This window comes from Poecile atricapillus, chromosome 6 (genome assembly GCF_030490865.1).
Source record: "Poecile atricapillus isolate bPoeAtr1 chromosome 6, bPoeAtr1.hap1, whole genome shotgun sequence".
Lineage (NCBI taxonomy): Eukaryota > Metazoa > Chordata > Aves > Passeriformes > Paridae > Poecile > Poecile atricapillus.
In genome coordinates, this window is record NC_081254.1 from 30985206 (window position 1) to 30999165 (window position 13960).

Below are 13960 nucleotides of genomic sequence, written 5' to 3' on the forward strand. Positions count from 1 at the left end.
AGTGGTTCCAATCCTTTGAGCTACAGTTCTGGAAAAGCCTCCCTATAGGATTGTGGAGGCTATAAATAGAAGATTATTTAATGAGTCCATAATCTTTTTCCTATCTTGTGCCAGTGCTGTTCTTACCATAAATAGTTATTCCCTTCCCTGATGTCCATAGCCATATTTTATGCATAGGCTTTAAATAAAAACATGTAGCTCATATTTGGGCTTTAAATATAATCATACAGCTCACATAGGGGCCAAAAAGCACAGTCACTTGTCCTGGGAGCCAAAAAATGGGCAATCTGTCAGAGCAGCCTGGACCCATGCATGCTCCTGGTGAGAACAGCCTGTGGATATTGCCTGGATCTACTTCTGGCAAGCGTTTATCAGCTGCCTACAGTGGTAGAAGAGGCTGAGACATGTTCCTTGTTTTAGGACGAGTCAGTGGCTCTTTATGGCAGTCACTGTAGATATCAATGCAATGTCTTTGCTTTAATACAAAAATAATGCCTGATCTCAGTACATGGAACATATAGGGGTTATTTCCTGCCAGTTTTAAGGGTTGTGCACATAATACCTTAGCAAAACATTTGAATTTTTTTATTTTATCCCTGTTTTGCATATTCCATAACTACTTATAGGCATCTGATGGTGTGAGCTATTGATTTTCTTCTCATGTCAGTTTACATGTGGATTTAATTTTTAATGAAACAGAGCTCCTTTCTCATTTTGGAGCATAATGTTATTTATTAGTCTACATTTATTTGTAGATGATACACTTAGAGATCAATAGTATGAGTCCTAAGATCCGAATTAATGTAACTTTCTGACTTTCACACATCTTTCACACACAGTTTTTTATCATCCTTCGTGAAAATGTTTTATACGTTTTTTTTCTTAAGTAGAACAATATTTTGGTTTGTCTAGTTGGTTATAATATTTAATTTGGTATTTGTATTCTCTTGCAAGTCACATTTCCATGTGTTATGAAACTGACAAAGTACAAAAGAAGCAGATGTAGTAATTACTCTTTCAATGTAGTAATTAATCTTAAAAAATGGAATATATGAAGATTGATTTGATTCAGACTTAATCTTCTGTAATATTCATTTCACCAACTTAGAAACAAATTTCACAGCACACATTAGATAAAGACATTTTTCAGAAAACTTGAAATATTTTACGAAGACTTAAATAATTATGCAATAGGTATATTTCAGAATCTTATTTACTTTGTATCATGAGTTTTTGAACAATGCTTGGAAGAAAAAATATACGATGCTATCAGAATCACATTTCCTAGATACCTTGCAAGTGATGGAGTGTTATGCCTTGTCTTGTAAAAAATGGGTGCTGTCTGGAAACCAGCTGAATCCTGGAGATAGAGCCTATGCTATTTATGTTCAAGTTGGGCTAGAGAGTACTTTTGATTATCTCTCTTATTATATGTGACATAGTCCTCTGGATAGATTGCTTCAGCTTTTTATTACCCATGAAAACACTGTTTTTCATATTAATGTGGAGTAACTGTTCGTGTGGCTTCATCTCAGTTAAGCTTAGCTTTTGGAAAGGTTGGTTTCTAATGCAGTTTGGTAATCCACACTCCTCTAGTCCAGACATAGAGATAAGTATCTCCAGAGAGCAATTCATTTTACCAAGCTTACAACAGGTACCTTTTCTGCCCTCCCGCTTTTCTGAATCACTGCTTTCTAAATTCTGAGCTTAGTCTAGAACAAGTTTTAGACATTTAAATGTGCCATGAGCCAAAAGCTCAGTTCAGTAATTTGAAACACCTACCACATATTTGTTAAAGGTGAAGACACAGAGATGGGGAGATGTTGCAAAAACTGCTATGGTGCAGTAATTCTCATAATTTTATATTGCTTGATGTATTTGCTTATATAGCAGTAAATATGTGATGAGAAGACTCCTGCATGACAAGAAAGAGCTTTAGAAATCTGACCTTGGTATATTTCTGTTCTGCTTTGATATTTTACCACCAGGTTGCCCCTGGGTTGCTCTGGAATCCCCTTAAAGATCCATAGAGGGTCATTCTTGTAGACATCAGATATTTTCCAACTGGGCTGTTATTGCTTCATCCATCTGAAAGAGGAACCTTGGCAATGGGAACAGTCTTGAATGCTGTGGTTGACCTGCAGTTTTCTAAATTGTGTTGGTTATGGCTTTTCTTTACAAGGACCCCTGTATGTTTAAAACACTTCTGTTCCAATCAGATCTTAGAAAAGTAGTTTAGATTATATTTTATGAGTATTCACATGCAAAATTTGCAGATAAAAATAGATTAATTGGACACACAGAATCAGAGTTTAAAACAGATTCTAACTACTGAGACCAGTATTAAAATACAATTAAATAAAAAGTTTTTTTTAAGAGTTAGGGTATTTGTTTTAGTTTCTGGCTAAATGGTGCAGTTAGTAAATATATCTCTGCATGCCCAAGTTCCTTAAGTTTGAGTTTATGAAGTATTCAATCTCTGTTGCTCCACATTTGACAGTTGCTAAGGTGTCTGGATACCCTTGATATGTACAGAGAATTATTGACAGGGAATCTTTATAAAAGCCCAAATCTGAAATCCTGGGAACATGGCAGCTGTTTCTGTGCTTTTTCCTAGTGGTGGTTGGAGTTCTGCATTGTTTGGATCTGTGGGAGAAGTGCAATAACCCGTAGGTTTACACTACTAATATACTCCACAATATTTCTTTTGTTACTATCTGTATTTCAGTTTATTATTATGGATTAAATAGTATGCAAATTCAATTGCTTATGAAAGACAATATTGCCTGTGAAGTATTAAGTTTCTTCCAGGGTATTCAAAGCAAGTTTAAAAACATTCTCCTTTTTGGAAAAACAATTCAAAATTATCTCATGAGATTGACTTTAGTTCCATTTGTAATCAAACATATTGCTTGTGTTTTGTAATAAAATGAATTGTTTATTCATAAATTGTTTGCTTGTAAAGTAAGTTGTTTCATCTCTAGTCTTTGCCATTAACAAAATGAAGTAGTTTAAATATCTGTAAATTTTTTTTTCCAATATGAGCACATCTATTTTTGCAGTTCTCCCTGTTTCTGGAGTTACAAATACATTATCAATGTGCCATCACAAAGAAAATGTAAAGCAGTGCCTGTGAAAGATTAAGTTTTATGCGTTTCTGAGCACTTAAGTTATAAATGCAGTTTTGGTGCAGTCTGTAACAGCAATTACCTCCTTATTGCTGTGCTATTAGAAGAGCAAAGCCATAATAATATAATACACTAATTGCTCCCTTTAATAGCAAAGCGTAAGGTTGTTGATTTCTCTGTATTGCTTGGGGAGTCACTGTTATGTGTATAGACTCTGTTGTAGATGTTAGTTCTATAGTTTAAATTCGATTCATGCTGTTTTGAACATACTTGCCATTGTGTTTTCCTGAGAGTAAGGAGATTTTTATTATCTGATTAAGAAAAATATTTATGCAGTGTAGAAAGACTCAGAAAATAAGTTTTCTGCTAGTTCATAACTTTCATGATGTTTTAGTTGTTTATGTTCAGTGTTTAGTTGTCCAGAGTTATAAATGAGAACCAGACAGAGGTATAATGGTCTCCATATGTTGTGAACCAGCATTACTTCTTTTACCAAAGAAAAAGGAACTTAGTCATTATTAGAAATATGTAAAGAGAAAATAGAAGCATAAGCTGGCATTGGATTCTGTGTAGCATGTAAGGCTGCACTGCAGTGTTGCAGAGTGTGATTGAGCAGAATAAATACATTGGCTTTTCAAATCTATTGAAATAGTTTGAGATTTAGAAATGATTTGATAAATATAAGCAAAAAGTAGGTGGATACATATAGTTTCTCTTAAAACAAAGCTCTGAATGCAGTAAGAGGTGGTCACTAAATCAGGCTGCCAGTGCTGAAATACAAATGTGATCCTAGAGGTGACATATGGAATATCTGTTGCCTCTTTTTTAAAGACTGTCCTAACAACTTTTGCTTCCTATTTTTAGCAATACTATTTCTTTCTATTTTTTTTTCCCCCTGTTCAGTCACATTTTGGTGAGCCTAATCTTAGTTAAATTTTCTTAATCAAAATCTATGTTCAAGTATTTTACTGACATGACAAAGTTGGTTAGAAATAATTTGATTGTTTCTGTTTTGGGTTTGTTGGTTTTTTTTTTCAATGGAATCATACTGGGAAAGCTTCCAGTAGTGTATGAGTACTGTTGCAGCATTGAGAACGTCCCTATGAAGTGCCCAGGTCATCTTCTCTGATAACAGTAATGCTGTATTGCCAGTAGGTTGTAGATGAGATGTGTGGAGGCTTGACCTGTTGGAGCGAGGGCTCTGGAGAGCAATAACCTGTGCAAAGTTCAAGTGGGGATTTTCTCTGCCAGCATCAGCTGGATTGCTTCAAATCCAGTGCATTTCTGCGGTGTTTCATCACAGAAATGTGTGTGACTGGCGATTCACTGTCAGAGCCACTTCTGTATTATCTGGAAACCATTTAATCTACACCAGGGAGGAGGATGAAACTTTTTCTGTGAATGTTATAATGTGGTACAGCTGCTTCTTAAAGCAGAAGCCTTAGTAATAGAAAGAAAAAAACCCTTTATTTCTCCTTGTACTTTTCAGTGGCTAAAAATTCTGCTAATCAGTTTGGAATGAATAGTATTGTTTGTTCATCTGCTTCATAGCTGGTTCTATTAAAAGCAGAATGTGCTTCCATGTGCTATGTGCTGTACCTGGTTACAGATAGAACAGATACAACTAATACTGTATCTTCCACTTGCTATCGGTATAATGCCTTGAGGGCATAACATTTTATGGAGGAAAATATTTTATTCTTTGCTGCACAGAGTTTATCATCATTATTAGACTTAGTATAATGCACATAACGCATAGAATTCTGTAATATTGATAAATCATATTGTAAATCATATTACATTTACCATTTGTCATTTTTTCTTGTAGTGGTACAGTGAAGTCTGGAAATTTGGGTTCTTAGATGTGTTCTGTAGAAGTTTGAAGATGATTGGCAGGGATGAATTCTATTTGATTCTTTACTGAAAAACACCAGGAATCAGTTGGCTAGCTATCTGTATTTTGTATTAATCAACTGTACTGAGAAACTCGCATCAGGAATTGAAAGCTGAGTGAAAGTATTATTCTTGCACAGTGCTCTGTTCAGTAGTCATTGAGAAGACTAGGAGCAGATAAGAGGGGAGGCTATTTGTAATAAACTTCCCTCCCTCTCTTTTCTTGTACTCTATTGAAAAGACCTGCCAGTTTGAAAAATACCATCAGTAAGAAAGGAATTATTATATCTCCAGCCCTCAGGGGTTCCTCATCTGAAAACCAGCCTTTATTATGGTTTTATAGTCTTCCTTTGGTGTTAAATTCCACTTTTTCTAAAAGAAATTTCTAAGTACAGGAAAGACTATATATTTATGTTCATAATGTATATGTTTGTCAAAATAAGAAAATTAATGCCAACATTTCCCAGGATGAGGTGAAAATTTAGTGTGAGTTTCAAAAATCAGACGGAAATTTAGTGTGGGCTTCCTAAATTGTTTCCTTTATCATCAAAGGCACTCGAGCTCACACATGCTGTGTCTGTTATGTGCAGTCACTTAACAGCAGCAAGAACTAGATTTTGAAGTATAATAGTAAGATTTTGTTGGTCAATTGTTAAAATGCTTGATTTTTATAGGTTTTAAAATGGAAGTTTTAAAGGAAGTATTTTCTTGAATTAGAATTCGAATTAGTGCTTGGACTGTTGATCCCTTATTTCTAATAAAAATATTGCTCTCGGTCTGAGTTACTTTCGTAAGTCAAATCCCCTGGAGGCATCAAATGCCAGTGTTATGGATGGATATGGGTAATACACAACTTCTGTATTTAACACTACACCCAACTTCATCAAAAACTTATAAGTAGGTAGTTGGTGTCCTAGTGCTGTGATCTTTTTGGTTGAAACTGTTTCAGGAGTATCTCTCTGGCAGGTACATACTTTCACCACTCTATTTAAGTCGAGCAGATAAGAAAAAAACAATTGTGAGAGATTCAGTGTATTAATTATTCCATTGTGTTATGATAATATAATATTAATGATGATAGTGACAGAACATAGAAGTTGAGAAAGAAGTGATTATTTTGGGATGTGTTGCTCCCATAAGACAGTGAATTAAACTTGCTGTACTTCACACTGCTAATTCCATTGTGAGTCCACCACCTGATGTCAAAATTATTGCTGTTTGACCATCTGCATTACTCTGGTAATAATATGCTTTTAGCTTCTGTTTCCAGTTTCTAAAGAGGTGCCACTGATTTATTTATCAGATCCATGGTCTCACGGGGGCTGTCTTTATGGGCTCAGGCTGTGATTGGGTGGAAGCCCGAGCTGATTTAGCGGTGTTGATGCCGTAGCTGTGCCATCCTATCCGCTCCTGTGTGCTGAGTCCATCCTCATGTGACCGTGCGCTGAGGTGTTCCAGCGGGCTTTGCTAACAGGATGCTGACTGCACAAAGTGCTGCTGTCAATAATTTTCTGCTGTGAATAATTTTCTGCATTAGAAGTGCCAAAACAGCAGCACTGGCAGAGTTGAACTGTTCTGACAGTGGGAACGAGACCAACCTGGAGGACAGTTTGTTCCTCCTGGATTTCCTAATATCCTTTTCTGTTTTTTTAAACTGAGGAGTGAGTTTATGATCTGACTATTGAGAAATGCCTCTACCCAAATTAAGGTGCAAGAAACCATATGCCCAAGCCAGTAGCACAGATTTTATTTAACAGTAAATGTGGAGGAGAGATGGGGAAAAGCAGGGAGGATACAGGGGGAGTAACAAGACTGAGAGAGGGACAGATCTTTGTTTGCCACAGTGGAAATTTTTGTCTGGATGCATTTCCCAGGATGTACTACCCTGACTTTGCTAGGCCCAGAGCCAGTCCCATTCTGTGCTTATCTTCAGGACAAAGTCCTTCTGTGATCCTAACAGTGTTTGAGACAATTGTGATCTCTTAAGTCTTTTAGAGGAGGGAAGATGATTTTTTGGGGTTTTTTTTGAAATATGTGGTCTGATTGTGATATTTATTTATTAACCATATTTGTAACTTTCATAAATCATTCCATATTTTAAGTACATCATATACCTTCTTTAGATGTGACTGTCATTGGAATCTTGCAGGTAAATGAACTCAGCGTTATTATGTAAAACCTCTCTTGCATTAAGACTCTGGAAACAGATTTCAGATGTGTTCTCGACAGTCTTGATGTCTGCCAGCAACATTTTCTAATTGTTGATCTTTTTAGGACACTTCTGCTTGTGTTGCTAACTCTGACTCTGCAGCTTCTACAGGCAGTACTCTCTCCACTTCTCTGTATTATGAAGAGTGTACTGAGCAAATACATTTTTTTTAAAAAATTATTATTTTTTTTTTGTCTTTGTGTCCAAGTTGATAGCTTTGCCTCTGGCTTAAAATGAAGTGTCTATACATGTAAATAAAGTAATGCTTTTATTTGGAGTAAATTGGAGAGCCTTCTTTCCTTTCCAATCCTTTTCAGCTTTGGATGTAAACCTTATCCTTTGTGTGTACAGCAGATTTTTGTTTTTTTAATGAGAAGAACTCTCATATTAGGGTTACAGTTTTCCTGAAAGTTTTCCCTACCTGACTCCAAAACCCATAATGACAATAAATTCTAGGAACGTTTTACTTGCTCTTTCCCTAGTACTTTCCCTACTTCACTTTATAGGGATTTCCTTGAAGTTCCTATCTGTAGTTTCAATCCGCTCCCTATTTCTATTACTGTGGGATTTGAATATATGAAGTCCATGGTGTTTAAGTAGGAAATAATGAAGAAAGGACTAATTGTTCTCAAGAACTAAAACTAGTCAGGAAAGAAAAAATAAACCACAGCAAAACCACTTTTGTGTACAGCAGTTCTAAAAGATATGTGCTTGAATAATTAATTTGACATAGAGATCCTGATACATCATTCCTCTCAAGTATGTGGAAAGTAATTAGAAGCATACTTAAATCAAGATACCAAAAGTAAGGCAATAATGAGATGGGTTGCACAGCTGAAAGAATAATAGTTTCTTTTAAAACACTTAAGAAAGAACTATGTTCACTACCATAGATATTCCATGAAATACTTATAAATTGAAAACCTTTAGCTAATTTGAGAGCATGTAAACATGAGGGCAATATTACTGATCCCTTGATCACAACGATGGCAGGGCTTGATGCTGTGGGTGCTGAAACTGGCTGTGAAGGCAGACAACTGCACATATAATAAAGTGGCTCCTCTATGAATGTCCTGTGGTCTTGATAAATGTTAGGATAGATCAGTGTTGCTGACAGGTTCTTTTAGCATCTACTCACAAATGCATCTAAAAGGAATAACCTGCTGATTAATCCTTGAGTAGTTAAAATATACTTCACCTGTATTTTGCTGAAAGTTTCAAATTATTTGATATATGCTTGGTGTTTTGTCTTTCAGCTTGTGATGAATGGAAGGTTTTACCAAAACCTAATCTGCATCGAGATGTCAACAGATTTGGTCACACTGCTGTTGTCAGTAATGGGTAAATGAAGTATCTCTTAAACTTTCCTTGCCATTTTTCTGAAGGAAAAAACTGTAGCAGAAATCACACTTAAGTATGATAACAAAACTGATGTAACTTATTAAAATGGAAAGTAGTGCTCATCAGGTAATGAGTACAGCTAATCCCCAGTCTGCCAGGCTGTGGGATCTGTTCAGTGACATTTAGGTGAACATTCCAGTGTACTGAGGTGTTTTCCCACTATTGAGGACTGCACTGAATTTGATATTTGGTACCAAGGATAACCCTTACTTAGGCGTGATGGGAGAAATCATTTCTCTTTGCAGTATGCTATAATTCTTCATTCTTCTACAATCATAAGGTAACCATGTAACTAAAATTTGCTGGGAGAAAGGGAAGATTTTGATGATACTGATACAGTTATTATCTTTAACACCTGAAGAAGGAAAAGCCTGCCAGCAACTAGATGATATTAAGTTGGAAAAGTTGTAGAAAACAGTAGTCAGGTTTAAAGAAGTGTGTATTGTTTTACTTGTCTCCACTTTTGTTTTGCTGGTTGCCAACTGGCCTAGTTGAATCTGAAATTGCAGTACTGTAGATAATTTTACCTCTTCTAGGTTATTCATCACACTAATAAAGTCAGGACTTATGTATTTGTGGGCAACTTAGGGGTCCTCCATATAAGGATGCTGTATAGGTCAGAAATGAGGTAATGAATAATGCTACAAATACGAGTGTGACTGCTTTTAACAAAAATAGAACTAAATTGTAAGTATGTACACAGAGCACTTGACATTAATCAATGAACAGATTTATTTATTAAGACAAAATTGCTTGGAGTTAATGAATTCAGCAACTGATATTTTTTCATTATGATTAGTGTGTTTTATGCCATCTAAGCCATATCTGATACTTTGAGAACTGTCACTTTCTATGAATTACATTCAAAATGCTTTTCTATTTTTTTTTTTTTTTTTAATTTTTAAAGAACCTAGTGGTATTTTTGGTAAAGTTTTTGGTACCAAAACAGTGACACTCTCTAGGTTTCTGCTATTGGTAACTGTGATTAATTCTGTTTTAAGAGTATATCATACAACAGATATAGAGGTTTTCTATTTCTGTGGGACTACTTTCTATTGCTGTTATTATCTGAGGCTGTTCTTAGTTTTAATGAGAAGGGTGAGGACTCAGGTTTAGTCTTTTGGTTCCTGTGTCAGCAGTTACTGCACCAGAAATGTTACCAAAAAGAAATATCTATCTTGCCAATTGTTGCTGCCTGTCTTGAAAAGAATGTTCTTGTTTTCTGAAGGCAAATATTTCATGCTCTGTTCTCAATATTTAACTTCAAAAATGAGTGCATTCTTCCAAAGCTCTTTGGTTTTTTTTTCAGACAATTGGGATATGCCACTCCATAAGACATACAGCACAGGGAGCTTTCTGCAATTTTTTTTGTTACTGTCAACTTCCATGGAGAAATAAATTGAAAAAGTAATCACTAAAAGAACCACTGATAGAGAGTTTATTAGAGAAAGAATAAAATTTTTCTTTGTAATACTATGTGGGTTTTTAATTGTATACCACAAGAATATAAGAAAATGTGCCTACAATAACCATTGACTTTCCTTGCTTTTTCCCAATAGATCCATGTATATATTTGGGGGTTTTTCAAGTGTTCTATTGAATGACATCCTTGTGTACAAACCTCCCAACTGTGAAGCATTCAGAGATGAAGAGCTGTGCAAAAATGCCCGTCCAGGAATAAGGTGCCTGTGGAACAAGAAACATTGTGAATCTTGGGAATCTGGACATGCTAATAATATCCTTAGAGCAAAATGTCCCAAGAAAATAGGTAAGTGAATTAGAGTCAGGTTTGTGATGCAGTGTAGGAGATGGGGGTGGGCAACCCCCAAAGAAGAAATCACATGGAAATATTGTCTGGAATGTTAAGAGTGTTCCCCCCTGAGAATACCCAGCGCAAGTGATATATAGACTATTTTTAAAAAATCATTCAGTTGTGGAATCCTTTTGTATTTTACATGCAGGGAAGTAGATGCAAAAGGGCACAAGTTTAAGGTGCTAAGGGAGAGCAGAGCAGCAGTCAGAGCACAGATGGACACTGCAAGTGATACCTGGTGTTATGGGCATATGGCACTCCCATACCTCTGTGTACCAATAAAAGAGGAAAGCATCACTGCTTCAAGCAGATTGCTTGTGAAAAAGGAACATTTGTACAGAAGAATATAGTACAGGCACAGCTGGGAAAAAACCTGAGGCAAACAAGCCCTTTGCAGTATGTCAGATGGGTTCAAGTTTGTCATATGAATTTCTCTGTGGCATTGTGAAGGCTGTATTGTATGAAACAGCAATTTACTGTTATGAATAACTGTTCCAACCTATTCCTAAGCATTTTGGCTTGTCACAAAAAAATTGTTTGTGAAAGTGTTGTTCTTATATGTCACACGAACAGAATATTTATCCCTGCTACATGCACCTACTATTTTTTCTGTGCATCTTTCCTTTCAGCACAGTGTAAAATTGCTTCCCAAACTTTGTCTGTGTGCTGTGTGTACAAACTGCCATACAATTAAACTGCCAGTCTGTGTTTAATGTTCATTGAAAAGTTACTAGCACTGCTATTAATCAACACTTCAAGACATTTTATTTTTCTGATAGCTTTTACTTGTTTCTAGACTGGCTATAAAATCACAAACTCAGAAAAAAAAGGTACATGATATAACAAAAACATTATCCAGGTACAGTTTGCTGGAAAATGGCTTTTGAACCATTTCAGAGCTTCTAGAGATCTACAATTTAGAAAGTTTCATCTATATAGAAAAAGAAAAAAATCTTATGGCGTTAAATTCAAATGTAATACAGATAGAAGTGGATCCTATAAAAAACTGATCATAGCAACAGGTGTTTATAAAAGCCAAACAGAACAAAGCACAGAAAGGCTGAAGGAAAATAAAAAAAGAAGTTTCTAAAGTACAGGTGCTGCAGTGGAAATAAAGCACAACTCAGCTTGGAAGAGATGAGATCTATATAATTCCAGTTCCAGAAGAAGTTATGTGACCAGCACTGTTTCACTGCTATCAAATTCGTCCAGTTTCAGGTGGTAATTTTTTGCCAAAAGCCAATTTTTCATATATTCTTTTACATTATTTGACTCAGTTGTTACCTGGTTGAGAGTATCATCTGAGAAACAGCTGATGGTCAATACCAAAGGATACACAGAAATTTTAGTGGTTTTCAAAAGATCAGTTTTTGGATGACAAGACTTCCCTGGCAAGAGAATCTTTTAAGCTTGCATGAACCTGAAACTAAAGGAGCCAAACCAAACAGGATTAAACACAGTAATCAGTGTAAGAGATGGTACAAATTCTCCTATTTTGCAGCATGGTGACTTTTAAAACCTTTGCCACGTTCAACAGAAGTAATAATTTGTGCTAAATGATTTTACATAACCTAAATTTTAGTCCAAGTTGCATTGTTAAGAATATAACATTGACTCTTTTTCAGATACTTTTTGTAGATAAAGGACAGAGTGTTAACTTACCAGTCATTATTAAGTTCATAAATTAATTTAAAAAATATTTAAAATGTACACAGGTTGCTAATATCTTAGATTGCTTCATTTACTACTTTTATCTCATCTTTTTGCATAGCCATCTAATATTTATAGAGTCCTACATTTGAAGAGAACCTTTCTTCCATGTTAAAGGAGTGAAGGAAAAATAATTGAAAAAAGATTTTCATACTCTTAATTTTTGCATTGCTGTAAATCAGTGAATATTCCTTTAGTTGATATGAGAATTATGAACCTTGAAATATAAAAAAATAAAGGAATTTTTAACAGAGTAAATCCTATTAACCGAATAGAATTAATTTCCTACAGTAACTTAAACCCTTATGAATGGCTAGAGTTCAAATGAAGGATGCAACAGGAAAAGCTCTGAGGAAGTGTTTAAAATGTGTCGTAATTTTCCTTCTGTGGGACGTTTGTGTTTGATTTGTGTGGCAGCTGCTGCTGACGACAGATGTTACCGCTACGCGGATTGCGCCAGCTGCACCGCCAACACCAACGGCTGCCAGTGGTGCGACGACAAGAAGTGCATTTCAGCAAACAGTAACTGTAGCATGGTGAGTCCTCACAAGTCTGAGTATGTCATCAGTACTTTTCCTTCTCTAGGTTTGGTAGAGTACTAACTGCTTGTTTTTGACACAGACTTGTTTGCCAGGTTTTTGAACTAAAAATGTTGCAGAAGGCAGAGCTGGACTGCAGCAAAAGAATCTAGTTCAGGGTAAAACAAGTATTCTTCAGGGTTGTACTGCCTACTGTGTATTTCTTAAGTACTGTTATCCCCTAATTAATGACATTCAAAAAGTCAAGGAGTCATTATTAAGTTGGATTTCATGCATATGTGGTGTACAGTAGACAAGCAGAAACCATGGAATCCCATCAAGGGTAGTGTTTGGCTTTTTCCCTTTCAAACAGGACCAGGCCAGTCTCATTAGTCATGCCCGTCTGATCATTGATCATCATAGAAATGGTTTTCTTTGTCATGGAGTCATCTCATTATAGGAATATGAGCTTCTGTAACCGTGAGGTCCACTGGCTTGTGATGATTTGGTTCTGATCTTTTTAAGTACAAGCAATCAGATCACATAGATTCATGCAAGTTTATAGTTTCTTCTTTTTAATATTGCCTAGTGCCAGAAAGTTTTATACTTTATGCTGTTGTTCATCAGCTGCTGCATCTCTTGCTTTTTATTTGAGTTTTGTCAAGCTTATAATAGTATTTCAGCTTTATAAATATAGCCTCCTTACACTTTTCAGCTGTCCACAGACACCTGGCTGTACTTGAGTTCAAAATCCTTTCTTTGCGCTTTCATTAGTAAAAGTATCTTGCTCTCTGGCTTGAACCTGATGCAAATCAATCTTGATCTCCAGACAAATTAAGGTGTGAGTTGGATTGACTGTGACTCAAATCTTTCCTGTTCAGAGTGAGCACAGCCAGCTCTAATCACTGGCATTTGTAGCTAGTCACTACTAATAAAAGCAATGCAGACACAAATTCATCAGTAGCCACAGTTACAAGTCTGTCAGAGGGATTTCACATTCCAGGCACTAATGGTTAGTTTCCTTTGTGATCTTCAAGGGCCCTTCTTTTCCTGACACATCGTTCTTTATTAGGTGCTAATTTGCTAACCGTGGTTTTCAGCTCCTGAGCAAGGAATAGTTGCTAAGGAGCAGACCATCTTCATTCCTAATAAATGATCCCTAATAAATGTGGAGCACTAGGTATTTTAGCACAAGCTGCTTGGTTCAGTGTCCTTCTTTGACAACCTTTCATGACTAAGATTGTCAGCTTAATTAGCAAACTATGCAACTGTCTGCTCTGTATCATTT

At 35.9% G+C, this 13960-nt stretch overlaps 1 protein-coding gene across 5 annotated transcripts in view; it reads left to right on the forward strand.

Annotated features, from left to right (window-relative positions):
• The window catches only part of ATRNL1 (attractin like 1), a 432748-nt gene that overhangs the window by 77180 nt on the left and 341608 nt on the right, over positions 1-13960 (forward strand). For all 5 annotated transcript variants that reach the window (XM_058841794.1, XM_058841795.1, XM_058841796.1 and 2 more), the window contains 3 exons: positions 8487-8571; positions 10191-10399; positions 12572-12690. In XM_058841794.1, the coding sequence (XP_058697777.1) occupies positions 8487-8571; positions 10191-10399; positions 12572-12690 (413 nt within the window). The remainder of the gene's footprint in view (positions 1-8486; positions 8572-10190; positions 10400-12571; positions 12691-13960) is intronic.